The sequence below is a fragment of the Bos indicus x Bos taurus genome, chromosome 1 (assembly GCF_003369695.1).
Source record: "Bos indicus x Bos taurus breed Angus x Brahman F1 hybrid chromosome 1, Bos_hybrid_MaternalHap_v2.0, whole genome shotgun sequence".
Taxonomy (NCBI): domain Eukaryota; kingdom Metazoa; phylum Chordata; class Mammalia; order Artiodactyla; family Bovidae; genus Bos; species Bos indicus x Bos taurus.
In genome coordinates this window covers 83734680-83752664 of record NC_040076.1, presented here as the reverse complement: position 1 = coordinate 83752664, position 17985 = coordinate 83734680, and the positions used below count along the sequence as shown (strand labels likewise).

Genomic DNA, 17985 nt, shown 5'->3' with positions numbered 1-17985 from the left:
AAATAATAAAATTAGGCAAAAATATACAAGAAATAAACATTTTTAAAAGTTAAGAGTTAAAGAAATTGTCTTAAATTTTAATTCTTTCAGTTTTATAAGTGAAATGCTGGCCTTGGTGAGTCCTATGTTTTCCCTGAATCTGTTTTCACATTCTCCAGGAAGAGGGTGAAAACCTACCCTTCTGCTTAGAAGACCTAATCTGTTACTGAATCTACCTACATTTTTTTCCCTAATATCAGATGTTTCCAAGTCCTTTCAAGTATTATAAATCTCTGAGAATTGAGGAACTCATTGCCTCCATCTACTGTCCAATCCCACAGTTTTCAACTGGGAAATTAACAAATTCTTTGTCAATGTTGAAACATGGTATTTCTATTAAGGCTTCAAGTGGATAATCTTATTCTAGAAATGAGGCCATCAGAGGATCGGTTTGTTTGGAGGATATTTTAATGTTAACCCCCATTCTGAATAGAACAGTTTTTATTTCCAAAGTTCCAATTCCACCTTAAGTTACACTGAGTTTTTAAAGGCATCTCGCCAGTTGTATGACTGGGATCCTCTGGTCAAGCAAACATGAGGGCCCTGGTACCATTAAGTTCTCTGGGTGGAGATCTGAAAGCATGAAAAGATATTCAGCCAAGGAGGAAAGGTTTTCAGAAAATAGGTAAGAGTATAACTGAGCAAGACCCCATGGGTACTTTGGGGGAAAGACCCCCTCCCATATTCTCTGCTTTAGCTCCTCTCTGGAGTACCTAGATAATAGTGTATGAGGCACATTTCCTGAGTTATTTTACAGATGTGAAAGTCAGTTCAGTTGCTCAGTCATGTCTGACTCTTTGTGACCCCATGGACTGCAGCAGGCCAGGACTCCTTGTCCATCACCAACTCCCAGAATTTACTCAAACTCATGTCCATCGGGTTGGTGATGCCATCCAACCATCTCATCCTCTGTCGTCCCGTTCTCCTCCCCCTTCAACCTTTCCCAGCATCAGGGGCTTTTCCAACGAGTCAGTTCTTCACATCAGGTGGCCAAAGTATTGGAGTTTCAGCTTCAGTATCAGTCCTTCCCATGAATATTCTGGACTGATTTCCTTTAGGATGGACTGGTTGGATCTCCTTGCAGTCCAAGGGACTCTCAAGAGTCTTCTCCAACACTACAGTTCAAAAGCATCAATTCTTTGGCACTCAGCTTTCTTTATAGTCCAACTCTCACATCCATACATGACTACTGGAAAAACCAAAGCTTTGACTAGACAGACCTTTGTTGGCAAAGTAATGTCTCTGCTTTTTCTATGCTGTCTAGGTTGGTCATAACTTTTCTTCCAAGAAGCAAGCATCTTTTAATTTCATGGTTATAGTCACCATCTGCAGTGATTTTGGAGCCCCCAAAATAACAGTCTGTCACTGTTTCCATTGTCTCCCCATCTATTTGCCTTGAAGTGAAGGGACCAGATGCCATGATCTTAGTTTTCTGAATGTTGAATTTTAAGCCAACTTTTTCACTCTCCTCTTTCACTTTCATCAAGAGGCTCTTTAGTTCTTCTTTGCTTTCTGCCATAAGGGTGGTGTCATTTGCCTATCTGAGGTTATTGATATTTCTCCTGGCAGTCTTGATTCCAGCTTGTGCTTCATCCAGCCTGGCATTTCTCATGATGTACTCTGCATATAAGTTAAATAGGCAGGGTGACAATACACAGCCTTGATGTACTCCTTTTCCGATTTGGAACTAGTCTGTTGTTCCATGTCCAGTTCTAACTGTTGCTTCTTGACCTTCATATAGATTTCTCAGGAGGAGGAAACCCTTTAGGGAGCTTTATATTGGCACCTTTACAATAAATGCTGAGCTTTCCTTCACTGCAACCCAGTGTCAGTAGATTAACTTTACTGCAAATTGGTGAGCAGATCCCAGTTTGGTGTGGTAATAAGAGGAATGTAAATTCTTGATGAATAAAACTGTTACCCCACCCCACTCCCCCAGGAGATAGCATTATATAGTTAGCACACAATTTTGGAATGAAAAGTCTTGGTTTCAGTTTTGGTCCCACCAACTATTGAAAATATGATTGTGTCGAAGTTTCTCATTATCTCAGTCCCTTCAAATTTTTATGAGGATAATAATGGTGATGTGAGAGTTGGACCATAAAGAAGATTGAGCACCAAAAAATTGATGCTTTTGAACTGTGGTGTTGGAGAAGACTTTTGAGAGTCCCTTGGGTTGCAAGGAGATAAAACCAGTCAATTCTAAAGGAAACCAACCCTGAATATTCATTGGAAGGACTGATGCTGAAGCCAAAACTCCAATGCTTTGGCCACCTGATCAAAGAGTCAACTCATCAGAAAAGACCCTGATGCTGGGAAAGATTGAAGGCAGGAGAAGAAGGGGATGACAGAGGATGAGATGGTTGGTTGGTATCACCAACTCATCGAACATGAGTTTGAGCAAGCTCCAGGAGATGGTGAAGGATAGGGAAGCCTGGCATGCTGCAATCCATGGGGTTGCAGAGTTGGACATGACTGAGTGACTGAACAACAACAAAATCGTGGTGATACCTCTTGGTGATGAAATGTCAGTACATCCTAAAATGGGCTTCATAAATGTGAGTTGTTACTGTGGGCACAGTAAAAATACCTTCAACTATTTGGTGTTTTTAACTTAATTTTTCAATACTTCATTATTAGTCTTTGACCCAGCAATTCACTTCAGGGAATTTATCCTAACAGATATAATTGAGCATGGGAAAAAAAGATATTGTCACATTATTCACTGCAGCATTTCTTAATAATACTAAAATGCTGAAAACAACCTAGATGCCCACCAATAAGTGTCTAGCTGAATAAATTATATCCATTGGGTGGAACAAATGGAATGCCATGCAGCTGTAAAACAAAATAAGGAAACTCCCTATATTTTGTTAAGGAAGGCTCTCTAACACACATTACTAAATAAAAAAGCTAAGTGCAGAACTTTACTTTTACTGTAGAAGAGAGGAACAAAGGGAAAGCAGTCAAGAAACAGTAGTCAGTAGAGTGCTCCTCAAGGGAGTGTACCTAACAATCTGATACATATCTTTGAGTTGTTTGCAGGAACTCTGGTCCCCACCCAGGTGATCCCAGACTAGTTGGAATCTAGGGAATGATGATATTGACCTTTTCTGACCCTCATGACTTCAATTAACTAAAGCTTGGCCTGTCAATCTTTGCTCCAGTTCTACGCTGAATTCCCCCCGCTCCAGCCCCTTCGTGAATATGCATATACCACAAAAGCCCCTTCATGCCTATGTAGAACACTGTTAGCTTAAAAATTCCCCAGGGACTTCCCTGGAGATCCAGTGGTTAACACTTTACCTTCTAATGCAGGGGGTGCAGGTTCCAGCCCTGGTCAGGGAACTAAGATCCCACATGGCTCACAGCCAAAAAAACCAAAACATAAAACTGAAGTGATATTGTAACAAATTCAGCAAAGACTTTAAAAATGGTCCACATCCAAAAAAAAAAAAAACACAATTTTCCCCAATTTTGTTGTTTGGGACACTGCTTTGGGAGAGATCCCTGTGTTCTCCTTACTTGCTGAAAGTAATAAGTCCTTCCTCCTCCCAGTGTTTGGCTTGGTTGTATCTTTGGAGGTGAACTCAGTTTTCAGGTAATAAAGGATACACAACAAACAATAGTGGTTAACTAGGGAATTTCCTGGTGGTCTACTGGTTAGGATCTACTCTTTCACTACCCAGGGCATGGGTTTGACCCCACAAGGCGAGTAGTGCAGCCAAAAAAGAAAAAAGTAGTGGTTACTACTGCCAGAGGTGATGCGGCTGTGTGGGAGGGAAGGAGATTTTCACTGTATATATTTTTATATATATTTTTGGATTTTGAAGCATGGGAATATATCCAGTTCAGTTCAGTCGCTCAGTCATGTCCGACTCTTTGCAATCCCATAGACTGCAGCACACCAGGCCTCCCTGTCCATCACTGACTCCTGAAGCCTACTCAAACTTATGTCCATCAAGTCAGTGATGCCATCCAACCATCTCATCCTCTGTTGTCCCCTTCTCCCACCTCCAATCTTTCCCAGCATCAGGGTCTTTTCAAATGAGTCAGTTCTTCACATCAGGTGGTCAAAGTATTGGAGTTTCAGCTTCAGTATCAGTCCTTCCCATGAATATTCTGGACTGATTTCCTTTAGGATGGACTGGTTGGATCTCCTTGCAGTCCAAGGAACTCTCAAGAGTCTTCTCCAACACCACAGTTCAAAAGCATCAATTCTTTGGCACTCAGCTTTCTTTATAGTCCAACTCTCACATCCATACATGACTACTGGAAAAGCCATAGCTTTGACTAGACAGACCTTTGTTGGCAAAGTAATGTCTCTGCTTTTTCTATGCTGTCTAGGTTGGTCATAACTTTTCTTCCAAGAAGCAAGCGTCTTTTAATTTCATGGCTGAGGTCACCATCTGCAGTGATTTTGAAGCCCCCTAAATAAAGTCCGTCACTGTTTCCATTGTCTCCCCATCTATTTGGACCAGATGCCATGATCTTAGTTTTCTGAATGTTGAATTTTAAGCCAACTTTTTCACTCTCCTCTTTCACTTTCATCAAGAGGCTCTATAGTTCTTCTTTGCTTTCTGCCATAAGGGTGGTGTCATCTGCCTATCTGAGGTTATTGATATTTCTCCTGGCAGTCTTGATTCCAGCTTGTGCTTCATCCAGCCTGGCATTTCTCATGATGTACTCTGCATATAAGTTAAATAGGCAGGGTGACAATACACAGCCTTGATGTACTCCTTTCCTGATTTGGAACCAGTCTGTTGTTCCATGTCCAGTTCTAACTGTTGCTTCTTGACCCGCATATAGATTTTTCCACAGTTTGTTGTGATCCACACAGTCAAAGGCTTTGTCATAGTCAATAAAGCAAAAGTAGACATTCCAAAATTAAATATTTATTTGAGAACAGACTAATAATATTTACATGGCTGAGGAACTAAACATGTGTGGCTTATCTTAAATATACGATAGCATGGAATGACCTCAGCAGGGGTCAGTTCTGCGAGAGGAGCAGGGAAGGTCGAGGGCAACTGTGGATGAGAAGTCTGTTTAGATGGAGACATCAAAAAAGGAAGCTCTGTGTGTGGCCAAATATGTAACAGGAACAAACAGGCAGGTGCCAGTCTGCCTGAAAATTAACACGAAGGCTGCTTTCAGTAATGGAGAAAACCATATGGCTTTTATGATATAGGAGGTAATGAAAAAGGAATAAAAACAACTGGGAAGACAGAGACATCCCAGGTTACCTTTATTGTTGTTAGTGATTTTGAAAATTATTTTCTGGTGGTGGGAGTGGTGTATGTGGAATGAGAGTTATTTCAAATGTAATCAAAGGGTTTAGGAAAATGCTAACCAGCAGTGGTAAGAACAGAGAATGTTAGCCATCTTGGGAGGGAGGAAGTTACATACAGGCTGTGGTTGGAGGCTTCAGGGAAGGCAACGCAGTGCAGGAGACTGAGTCCGAATCAGAGGCACCAAGGCATTCTGCTTCCTGGGATCCAGCAGATGGGGAGACAAATGTCAGGCTGACAGGGTAATCATCGGTATCAGGGCTATGATATCTGCTAACGGTCAAGGCACTCGCAGAAGAAATAGTGTCTCCAGGGTTACTCACAGGGTGTGGGGGTGGATAGGCAAGACAGCTCCCACCCAGCCAGAGACTTTGAGAGTTGTGAGCAGGGCCTCCTGGGATGCCCTATACTGAGTACAGTCTAACTTATACTCTGAGACTCAGACTCTGAGTCTACCCAGACTCTGAATTAGTAGTTAGACTACTAACCCCAAGGGTGCAGCTCCCTGGGGCCAGCCCTCAGGGAGCAGGGTGTCATTAGCAGAAGGGGACTAATGACCCAAGACTCCCTACTCTGGGCTTGGAGCAAAGCACTTGGGGACAGCCATCTCCTCCAGTCTCACCATGCAGTTTAAATCACATTTTCCTTTTCCTGGGTATTTTGAAGCTTAGTGTGAATATCTAGGAGTGCTTTTTGAGATCCTCTGATGAAAGGTGCAACAGAAATGTAAAGTATTACTATCAACACGGTAAATATTTTAACGGCAACAGCAGAAGTTCTATGTGTAGGCAGAACATAGTTGCACATTCCAACACCCAATATTCCTAAGGGAACCATTGGGGAGTCAAAAATGGTACTTGTGCAAGAGAAGAGAAGCCAGTGATAGTGGGGGAAAAAGAGTTGAATTAAGTAAGAGCCCTCTCTACAATGCTGACCAGTGGAATGGTAATGCCCACTCAAACAGGCTTTATCCAGATACCAAGATTTCCCCTCCAAGTACCAGCCACAAACATGAGTGACAACTGATGTGGATGGTGGAGCAGGTCCAGGCCCAGCCTTTGCGCAAGAGGCAAGCTGCTTCTGGAAGCACTGTTGTCCCGTTAGCAGGCAGACAGGCTCTGGGACATGCCAGCCTGGCAGCTGACTGTTGTAGAGGGAGGGGCTGATGGAGGCTTCCCCTGACAGCACCAGTCTGCCTGAGGTCGACAGGTGCCTGGCTGACCCTGGAGCGGGCTAGGGCTGAGGGAGTGGAGAGAGGGGATAGAGTGATGCATGACCAGGCAGGATTTTTTCCCCCACCACAGGTCCTGGGAATTTTGCTGGCAAGAATAATCAGCTGGGCTTAATTTAGTGCAGTTTCTTAATTGCTCTTACGCAGTAACTGAAGTTAGAAATTACTAATAACTGCCAGGTGAGTATAAATGATGTTTCAAGCACAGTGCTATAGTCAGCCTCTATATTTTCTCATTTAATCTTCACAACTCTGGGAGGTAGTGCTACTACCCTCATTCACAGGCAGAGCTCCGAGAAGGTGAAGGACATGCCCAAGACACTACAGTAAGTGGTCAGGCTAGGACCTGAATGCAGGAACTGTAACTCCAAAGCTGTTTTGTCTACAACACTATGTGTCTTCCTCAGTGGTTAAAAGGCAACCATCAGGGCTCTGAAATTTTGTTTTCTTGGTTATTATAGTCCTAAAACACACTGCATCCAGAATGTTATCGTCAAAGATAAGGTAGCAAACAAGCTTTCTTCCAACTAACAATATGGCTCAGGTTTTGATCCATGCCTATAAATGGATCTTATCCAAAAAAGAACTACTTTGAAGTCAAGGAGACATGAACATGGACCCCCTGGCCAGGCTTCCATATTTGGTGCCTCTTTCGGACTCACTGTCTCCAGCCTCTTTCCACTTTCCAATCTATATTCCAGACTGTGGCCAGAAATAACTCTGAAAAACCTGTCTGTTTGAAAATCTCCAGGGCTCCCAACTGCGTTCAGAATAAAGCCCGTCCCGGACGGGCAGCCCCGCTCGGCCACGCCCCCCACGGCCCAGCCCCCGCTGGATCTCTCTGATCCCCAAGCAGTGCGCACTTTCACACCTCGCTGTTATTATTAGCCCTGCTAGTTCTTTTGCCTGCAATGGCCTGGGCTTACCTTCTTTCTGCGTCTGGCAAATGGCTTTCCTCCAAAGGCTGGTTCAAATGTCACTGCTGCTCCCTCAGCGTCCTGACCCAAAGCAGAATTTATTACTCCAGTCGCTTGACCCTCCCCGCTGAGGGCACCTGGTGCCCAAGCATATTATACCACTCACCATCAATTACAGTACATTACTGGATACAGCTGGATCTTGTTTCCCGTTAATTGAGGCAAGGGCAAAAACCATTTCTTACCATCTTTGCTTTCAGAGGCCCAGGTATACAGCAAATGCCCTAAGTGTTTTAGAAGAAATAGATGTAGTTATGTGCAAAGGAACCGCTCACACAGCACCACAGCGATGATCTCAAAGAAAGTCCCCAATATATGGATAACTGGGGTAGCTGGCTTCCAATTCCTTCTCTACACATCATTACTTGTGATCCACAGAGCTCCTCCACCATGAAATAGAGAATAACTTTATCTTGTGCTCCTGAAGGTATGAAGAGGGTCATACAGCAACCCCAAATTGCTACCAAAGCACCTTCGCTCTTCCCTCCGGTCAAAAGAGGAAGTTTTGTTTACACAAGGGAAAAGGCTGTGTTGCTAAAAGTATAGTTAAAAGCACTGGTTTAGGATAGTCCCTGGTGCTCCAATGATTAGGACTCGACGCTTTCATTGCTGAGAGCTCTGTGCCATCACCAAAAAAAGCCCTGGTTTTGATGGTCTCTTCCTTTACTTCCTCATGACTATCTATCTGTAAGCACCTCTTCCTAACTGGTTTTCCAGCCTCTAGTCCTTTCCTCTTCCATCCAACTTGCAAATTACTGCCAGAATAAATTTTCTAAAATATTATTTGAATATGTAATGTATATGATCACCAAACATCCAGCTGTACAACGAGAACACTAAACCGTAACCTGCGTCTACCTGAACATACTTCATACATGTCAACCCCTTGCTTAATTACCTGGAGCTGATCACTGTCTTTAATTTTTAATTCTACTTTTTAAAGAATGTTTTATTAAAGGGGAAATGGTGGGGGAGAGGTAAACTAGGAGCATGGGATTAACAGATATAAACTACTATACATAAAATAGATAAGCAACAAGGACTTACTGTATAGTACAGGGAACTATATTCAATAATCTGTAATAACCTATAACGGAAAAGAATCTGAAAATAATAGATATCAAACTGAACCACTTTGCTGTATACCTGAAACTAACACATTATCAACCAGCCATACCTTAATAAAAAAATAGCTTTATTATATATATATATATATATATATATATACACGAATCTAGTTGATTTTGCAAGTCTGTAAAGATAGTACCATGTGTCTATCTCCTGGTACATGCTATTTCACTATTATGAATTCGAATTTCATCCATGCTGATGCTCTTGTTTATTTTGCTGTTACATAGTATTCCACTGTGTGCCATACCACAGTGATTTATTCCTTCTCCTGCCAACCAACTCGGATCCTTTCCAAAGCTTTGCTATTACGGGTAACGTGGCTATCAACATTCTTGGTGCACAAGTGTGTTTGTACATTTCTGAACTGGGATGTTAGGTCATAAGGTATACAAATGTTCACCCTTATGAAATAATATCAAAGTTTTTTTTTTAAACAGACTCTAATAAGCCAGATAAAATTTTCCCTGCTGAAAAATAATTCAGTGTAACTACAACTTGCAAGATAAAATCTAAACCTGCCATTCCATGCCAGTTACCTTCTGGTCCCAAACTAAATTTCATACTTTCTCTCTTATTGTCCCTACTCACCCATCCAAGCACTTCCCTCTCCAGTTGGGCAGATTTGCTCCCGAATATAGAACCCAACTTGCTCATTTTCAACAGTGTAGGCTCTGCTCCTTCCTTTCTAGTGTATAATTTCCATGCACTCCTGCTACTGCCCTTGGGTTCTCCTTCCTTAAAGAAACCTACCCTGTGCACACCTGCCCACTGAAGTCTCTTCCCCCAACTCCTGAAGACCTGTATTCTGCACATCATAAGCCATCAGCCTTCACCCAGACCCACATCTTAGTGTGTTGAGTTTCTTGCTGCCTTGTTGGAAAAATGGATGTTCTAACTGCTGTGTGATCAGATGTCCTTGGGAACTCAGCATTTCCAAAGTCAGTATCTAGTACATTTCTCACCACTCTCTTGACAATGGAATTACTTAATTTTGGATTTGATTGTTTTCCACATAACGTTTCACATGATTATGTCTTATTTTCCCAATTAAGTCATCAGCATCTTAGAGTACAAAGACCATATTTTAAAATTTCATTGCAGTCTCTACAACATTGAATGCAGTCTCATGTGTGCAGCTAGAACTCAATTCAACAAATATTTAACACTTCAGTAGATACCTGAAAATGAAGAGGCTTGAAAGTGTATTTCTAGAAAAATTATATTCTAGCATACAATTTAGATATTATATATATGTGCATAAAATACATATACACAAAAGCTTAAGTGTGTGGATATACATTTGTACAAGCTTAGCAAGTACAATAAAGACAAAGGCGGTCTGGATAGAAACTTTCCAATCACAAAAACAAGAAACAAATAACATCCAAGCCTTTAAACTGCCTAAGAAGTTACTCTTTGGCAAAAACTCTTAGGTTGAGTTTAGTGCTATGGCATCTGTCTCTGAAATATGTTAATGTTCATTTTTGTCATGACTGTGCCTGGGAGATAACTCATTTAGTTAAGTGACCTTTTCTCTCTCAGTTCTCTTTTGATCAAGTTGCTGCCCACCTGCCTAAAAACAATGCATGGTATAATATTTGAGGCAGAAAGAAACCATACTGTCTCCCAATTTAAAAAGTATACTTTAATTTATTAGTATGAAATATTTTGAGAGAATTTATTGTATTTGTGACCCAAGTACATGATTTTTAAACATGAAAGGGTTTTAAGCAGAATCATACAATCATTTAGTAAAAGTGCTAGTCGTCAGATCCCGAGAAAAGCAGGAAGGCACTTTCTCTTTTTGGTGTGGATACTGTATTGAACATGTTGCTTAACTGGCTGTTTATTTGATGGAGTTTAATCTGCTTCCCTTTCGTCAGAGTCTTCCTCCTCAAACTCGACTAAAGGAGCGTGTCTGTTGGCCTGAGAACCCTCTTTGTAGAATACCTTCTTGATTGTGCCATCCTTTGGCGCCTTTATGGTATGCTGTAGAGACACAAGGCATGGCAGACAATGGCTGTGATACTAACGAGGGTTGAGCACACACCAAGTCAAGACACAGGAAGAGTGAGAAATGAAGTCAGCTGCTTTGATGTTTTGTCATGTATCAGTGCTTCCTGACCTTTCTCACATCGCAGCACACTGAGAAAATCAAAACATGTTTATGGTGCACTTGGGGGTTGAGAGGCGTCATTACCTTGATACACCTGTAAACCATTCAAGGTCAATAATTGGGAAGCTCTGGATTAGCTAGTAATTCTCAGCCCAAGCTTCACAGTAGACTCTCAGCTGGGAAGCTTTTAAAAACTACTGATCCTTGGGCTCCCCTACAGGAAACCCCAATTCAACTGGACTAGGGAAGGATTTTTTTCCCCCTGATATTTAAAATGGTCTTAACTTACAAAATAAGACAAAAGAAAAATTGGGACCGATAGCTCCCAAAATTTACTTGGCAAGTGAACCCATGATTTCACTTACTTCCATTTTCATGGCAATCATAACCATCAGAGAGTCTCCAGCTTTTACTCTGTCTCCAGCTTTCACAAACACCTAGAGATTCAGAGCGACAGGTTAATATCTAAAAAGAGAGGTCCCTTGTGATGGTCTACATGCGATCTGACAACTGGGCAAATTATACACCTGATCTGTGGTGCGCAGAGTTGGTACAAACGTACAGAGAAGTATGTGTCTATGTGCTTGTCTTGTCTGCCAAAGACAAACACACTGGCCCCAGTCAGAGACCCACAGGTCCGCCTGGCATTGCAGGCACTGTCATAGTGGGGTCACTCCTTAGTTCCCCACCTTCACCACCCCGCCCCATCTAGTTTTCCTTGAATCAGTGAATACATTCTACATATTTCAAGTCTTTTTGTTTTCTCATGAACAGACAGACAAGACATATCACCAACAGGGAAGGACTATAGGCCCACATCGCTTTATTGTGCTTTGCACATAATGCCTTTTTTTTTCCCCTTTTTTTAAGAGATTGAAGGTTTGTGGCAACTTCATCAAGCACGTCTCTGGGTGCCATTTTCCCAACAGCATTTGCTCACTTTGTGCCTCAGTGCCACATTTTGGTAATTCTTGCAATATTTCAGTATTCCTCCACCAGTAAAAAGATTATAACTCACTGAGAGCAGTGATGATGGTTAGCATTTCTCAGCAATAAAGATTTTTAAAAAATTTTATTTTATATTGGCATATAGTTGATTTACAACGTTGTGTTAGTTTCAGGTGTATAGCAAAGTGATTCAGCTACGCATACATCTAAGTATTTTTTAATTATGGTATGTATGTTGTTTTTTTTCTAGACATGATGCTATTGCACACTTGACAGACTACAGTGTAATCATAACTTTTATATGCACCGGGAAACCAAGAAATTCATGTGACTTGTTGTACTGTACTTGGTGGTAGAGAACCTCACAAGTAGAGATACTTAGTATCTCTACGGTATGCCTGTACTACACTTAAATGTCTTCACGACAGGCAGAGTGCAGGGTCTTGCCTGGCTTTCTAGTTTTTAGGTTGTTAAAAGAATTAAACTGGTTGGCAACCCAGAAAAAAAATCTCTATTTTCCTTTTTTCAAGTATAAATTAAATCATATATGCCATATGGTTTTACTATCTTCTCGGTTAACATGGTTTTAAGTAGTTTTTAGAAACATCACACAGTAGAATTAGGTTCTGAAGTCAATGCGTTCAGGCCAAATTGTGAAAAATGAGAAACACGTCTCAAAGCCCCTCGATCACCCAATGTTGAGTGATAGTTTAGTGGCATTCGATGAAATCAACAATCTGGGTTTAGGCCAGTTATGAGGGGAAAAGTGCATCTTTAATCGTAAACCTGTGCAGGGATGCCCATATGACGAGGGGCCTGTTGGGAACTGAGACTGAATGAGTGAAAGGCAAGTGCAAGTTCCCTAGCCCACTGCCCTTCTGGGGCAAACATTTCCACACACGAGTGGTAGGTGAAATCATTCACACTATTTAAGTAGTTGTTTTCTTCTTCTATTTGTTGGTACCAAGGATTTTTATGACTTAAATGCAGTTGAGGGCACTCTATTGTACGCAAGTAAATAAAAGGAGACCACTGGTCTACCACCACTGGAAGTCATCACCAGTATGGATCTCATATCTGAATATATACTGCATTCAACACCAGACACGTTGTTCTTCACCAATACCTTTCAAATTTGGGATAATGCTTGGTGAATGTTCCATTTTAGTCAACTACTTTGATGGAATTCTCACTTCAAAGAAAAGTCCTTATCATAAATTAGGTAAATTTATGATTCACTGAAGACTGTAATATAGAACTTGAATCTTTGATAGATCTTCTTGTTTTCTGGAAATGGATGCTTTCCAATGAACAAGATTTAGAGAGGGGGAGAAGGATATATGAAACAAAGTTCAACAAAGACATTTATTGGGACTTACTGGACATCATTCTACATACATTCACGTCAATACCTTTTCAACAGTTCCAGTCATAGGAGCTACAGCACCCCCTTGGGTTTCTCCTGAGCTTGCTGAAGACAAGTATCGGGGAACCGGAATGCCAATCTGAATACTTCCATCCTATAAGTAGAAATGATATTTATAGGATATATATATAGGATGTATATTTATAACATAAATTAGAAATGAAATTAAGATATTATCACTGTAGTTTTATGAATAGGCCTGAGGTGATGATTATTTTCAAGCTATTTGTTAAATATGAGTCTTATTTAATACCAGGATTCTAACTAGCTTTGTGAAAGTCGGTCAGTCATGTCCAACTCTTTGCGACCCTCCAAGGAATTCTCCAGGCCAGAAACTGGAGTGGGTACCCTTTCCCTTCTCCAGGGGATCTTCCCAAGCCAGGGATCAAACCTAGGTCTCCCACATTGCAGGCGGATTCTTTACCAGCTGAGCCACAAGGGAAGCCCAAGAATACTGGAGCAGGTAGCCTATCCCTTCTCCAGCATATCTTCCTGACCCATGAATCGAACCAGGATCTCCTGCATTGCAGGTGGATTCTTTACCAACTGAGCGTCTGAGCAAATTAGTAAACCCCTTTCAGTCTTGATTTCTACTATAAAGAAGTAATGGCATACATACCACAGAGGGGATTAAAAGAATTAAGTACCTAACTGTTGGTAAAAGACAGCCACTGTCTACAAGCCATTTTAGTAGCATCTCCACTCTCAGTTCCTTAGTCTAAGCCAGGAACTCTTCTTAAGAAATATATAAAATGTCCTTGATGGTCTCAATAACGTTATGAGGTGGGTATTGTTACTTATTCCTGTTTATAAATAGGAGAACTAAAACCTAGAGAGTTTAACTTGCTCAAGGTCAAGCAGATGCCGGTAGGGCCAGGATTTGAAAGCAAACAGCTTCACACATCAGAACTCATCAGTTCAGTTCAGTTCAGTCACTCAGTCGTGTCCGACTCTTTGCAACCCCATGGACTGCAGCATGCCAGGCCTCCCTGTCCATCACCAACTTCAGGAGTTTACTCAAACTGATGTCCAATGAGTCAGTGATTCCATCCAACCATCTCATCCTCTGTTGTCCCCTTCTTCTCTGCCTTCAATCTTTACCAGCATCAGGCTCTTATTCAAATGAGTCACCGCTTCGCATCAGGTGGCCAAAGTATTGCAGCTTCAGCTTCAGCATCAGTCCTTCCCATGAATATTCAGGACTGATTTCCTTTAGGATGGACTGGTTGGATCTCCTTGCAGCCCAGGGGACTCTCAAGAGTCTTCTCCAACACCACAGTTCAAAAGCATCAATTCTTCAGCACTCAGCTTTCTTTACAGTCCCAACTCTCACATCCATACAAGACTACTGGAAAAATCATACCTTTGACTAGACGGATATTTGTTGGCAAAGTAATGTCTCTGCTTTTTATATACTGTCTAGGTTGGTCATAACTTTTCTTCCAAGGAGCAAGCATCTTTTAATTTCATGGCTACAGACACCATCTGCAGTGATTTTGGAGCTCAAAAAATAAAGTCTGTCACTGTTTCCACTGTTTCCCCATCTATTTGCCTTGAAGTGATGGGACCAGATGCCATGATCTTAGTTTTCTGAATGTTAAATTTTAAGCCAACTTTTTCACTCTCCTCTTTCACTTTCATCAAGAGGCTCTTTAGTTCTTCTTTGCTTTCTGCCATAAGGGTGGTGTCATTTGCCTATCTGAGGTTATTGATATTTCTCTTGGCAATCTTGATTCCAGCTTGTGCTTCATCCAGCCTGGCATTTCTCATGATGTACTCTGCATATAAGTTAAATAAGCAGGGTGACAATACACAGCCTTGATGTACTCCTTTTCCTATTTGGAACCAGTCTGTTGTTCCATGTCCAGTTCTAACTGTTGCTTCCTGACTTGTATACAGGTTTCTCAGGAGGCAGGTCAGGTGATCTGGTATTCCCATCTCTTTAAAAATTTCCACAGTTTGTTGTGATACACACAGTCAAAGGCTTTGGCGTAGTCAATAAAGCAGAAGTAGATGTTTTTTTTGAACTCTCTTGCTTTTTTGATGATCCAGCGGATGTTGGCAATTTGATCTCTGATTCCTCTGCCTTTTCCAAATCCAGCTTGAACATCTGGAAGTTCAGAGATCACGTACTGTTGAAGCCTGGCTTGGAGAATTTTGAGCATCACTTTGCTAGCGTGTGAGATGAGTGCAATTGTGTGGTAGTTTGAGCATTCTTTGGCATTACCTCTGTTTGGGATTGGAATGAAAACTGACCTTTTCCAGTCCTGTGGCCACTGCTGAGTTTTCCAAATTTGCTGACATATTGAGTGTGGCACTTTCACAGCATCATCTTTTAGGATTTGAAACAGCTCAACTGGAATTCCATCACCTCCACTAGCTTTGTTCGTAGTGATGCTTCCTAAGGCCCATTTGACTTCACATTCCTGGATGTCTGGCTCTAGGTGAGTGATCACACCATCATGATTATCTGAGTTGTGAAGATCTTTTTGTATAGTTCTTCTGTGTATTCTTGCCACCTCCTCTTAGTATTTTCTGCTTCTGTGAGGCCCAGACCATTTCTGTCCTTTATTGTGCCCATCTTTGCATGAAATGTTCCCTTGGTATCTCTAATGTTCTTGAAGAGATCTCTAGTCTTTCCCATTCTATCGTTTTCCTCTATTTCTTTGCATTGATCACTGATGAAGGCTTTCTTATCTCTCCTTGCTATTCTTTGGAACTCTGCATTCAAATGGGTATATCTTTCCTTTTCTCCTTTGCTTTTTGCTTCTCTTCTTTTCATAGCTATTTGTAAGTCCTCCTCAGACAACCATTTTGCCTTTTTGCATTTCTTTTTCTTGGGGATATTCTTGATCACTGCCTCCTGTACAATGTCACGAACCAGAACTCATGCTCTTCACCAATCCATTCTACTGCCTCTGCCATTATACTGTTATAGCACACAGACTATGGAAGCAATGCCTGGCAAAAGGAGATCATCCTTGACTCCAAATATACAGTTTAATTACTGGAATACTGAAGGCATCTCATCACAAAGTACTCTGGTCTGGAAGATGGTTCTCAAGTGTGAGAAGGCTCTGAAGAGGTCACAGGAAATTTGATAATCCACTTCCTTTCTTCGCCCACACAGAACGCTAAGGTCTCCTAACAAGCTCCTAATCATATCCATGCCAAGCCTACCTCAACCATCCTTCAACTGCCAAGAGACCACCACTAACCCACACGCACCTCCCCTGTAAGGAATATCTGGTCCACAGACTCCTCCCACAATGGTCACCTCCTCCCAAGTCTCCACAATTCCCAGTGCCAGGAGGACAGTGGTTGGGGGAAGTGTTTAGAGTATTTGAGAATTAAAGGAAGAAATGGATATGTGTCTGTCAGTGAGAATCTGTGAGAACAGATGTGGTGAATGGAGAAATAGAGAGGTAGAAACGTGACAAAGATTCAGACTGAAAGGGGGATAGACACAAAGTCACAGCAGTGAGAGAAGGAAACAGGGTGTGCTGCTCGCCCTCATCCCTCTGAGGGCACTGTGTGGCATGCAGGATCTCTGACTAGAGATTAAAACCATGCCCCCTGCATTGGAAGCACAGAGTCTTAACCACTGGACTGCCAGGGAAGTTCCAAAACAGGATCTTTCTAATTTCTCAGTGGAATACTTCTGGTCAAGCAATTTTCTCCCAAACTCCAATAGTGTTATTATAAAACACTAAAAAGACATTACCATGGAAAATAGGTAAATAGTGTTTTTCAGGATAATTAGCTTAATTTTACTAGCAACTCCATTAACAGAAGATTTCAGATAAGTGCAGTCTCCCTCACTGCAAAGATCACCAAGGACATGGAAAGTTTTATCTTCAATCTGAAAAAACAAAAAATTAAGATCCTTAAAGTAAATGAACAACCTTACAGAATTAAAATCAAAATCAATTCTTTACTGTTAATAGTTTCAAAAGGAAACAGGTAAAAACATTTTTTTAAATCATGCAGGAAATTTCCTAAGATTCATAAACAAAATAGTCTAGAAAGAAACAGCAGTAAGATAATTAAAAGAAAAAAAAAATAGTTATGTAACATATCTACAGTAGCACCATAATGCTACGGATAAAAGTTCCTTTAAGAATAATAATAAGAAAGTGAGATAGAAATACAAATCAAAGTAAGAAAAATTATTAAAATTCAGTTGAGTATATTATATGTTAATACTCATTTCTGAGTATCCAAAGTAAATTGAGTTTTACTGTGCAAAAGTTAGTGATGAATAACGCCAGAATCTCATAATTAGATTGATTTCTTTTATCTCACCAACATGGAGATTGAATTTATGGGTTTTCAGTTATGATTTAAGAAGATAAGTTAGCTGGAGATTGAGCACAGTTTTCTTACTCTGAGAGACAGAGTACCAAAGAACAGATTTCACACTTAATCTTTTCAAAGTAGCTGACAAAAGGACATGAAATCATGCTGTTCTAAAGGATGTTTTCTCATTTATATACACAAGAAAAAATTTCCCCTATACACATAAAATTCATTTAAATCTTCTTTATTTTTCAATTCCCCTGTTAAGAGTCAGAGTCCTGTGGCTATTCTTTTCAAATATATTATATAGGTTAAAGTGAAATAGGTCACACTGCAGTATTTATACATGGTTCTCATCTATCCTAAGTTAAATATGACATTTCACTCTGCTTTGTAACCTACTAAGACAGCCATTTGAACGTCTGTGGAATTCTCAGGATATAAAGGTTAGATTGGGAACAGTTTTGTTTAAAGACGTATAGAAGCTCATTCTAAATTTGTGAAGGTAGTTCCATGAGCAGACCAGA

General features: G+C 40.9%; 1 protein-coding gene across 4 annotated transcripts in view; it reads right to left on the bottom strand.

The window, feature by feature from the left end:
• Nucleotides 1-10293: 10293 nt before the first annotated feature.
• Nucleotides 10294-17985, bottom strand: part of MCCC1 (methylcrotonoyl-CoA carboxylase 1) — a 58947-nt gene continuing 51255 nt past the window's right edge. For all 4 annotated transcript variants that reach the window (XM_027540084.1, XM_027540092.1, XM_027540101.1 and 1 more), the window contains 4 exons: nucleotides 16884-17021; nucleotides 13146-13253; nucleotides 11151-11222; nucleotides 10294-10658 (listed from right to left, as the gene is read on the bottom strand). In XM_027540084.1, the coding sequence (XP_027395885.1) occupies nucleotides 10530-10658; nucleotides 11151-11222; nucleotides 13146-13253; nucleotides 16884-17021 (447 nt within the window). In that variant the 3' untranslated portion in view covers nucleotides 10294-10529. The remainder of the gene's footprint in view (nucleotides 10659-11150; nucleotides 11223-13145; nucleotides 13254-16883; nucleotides 17022-17985) is intronic.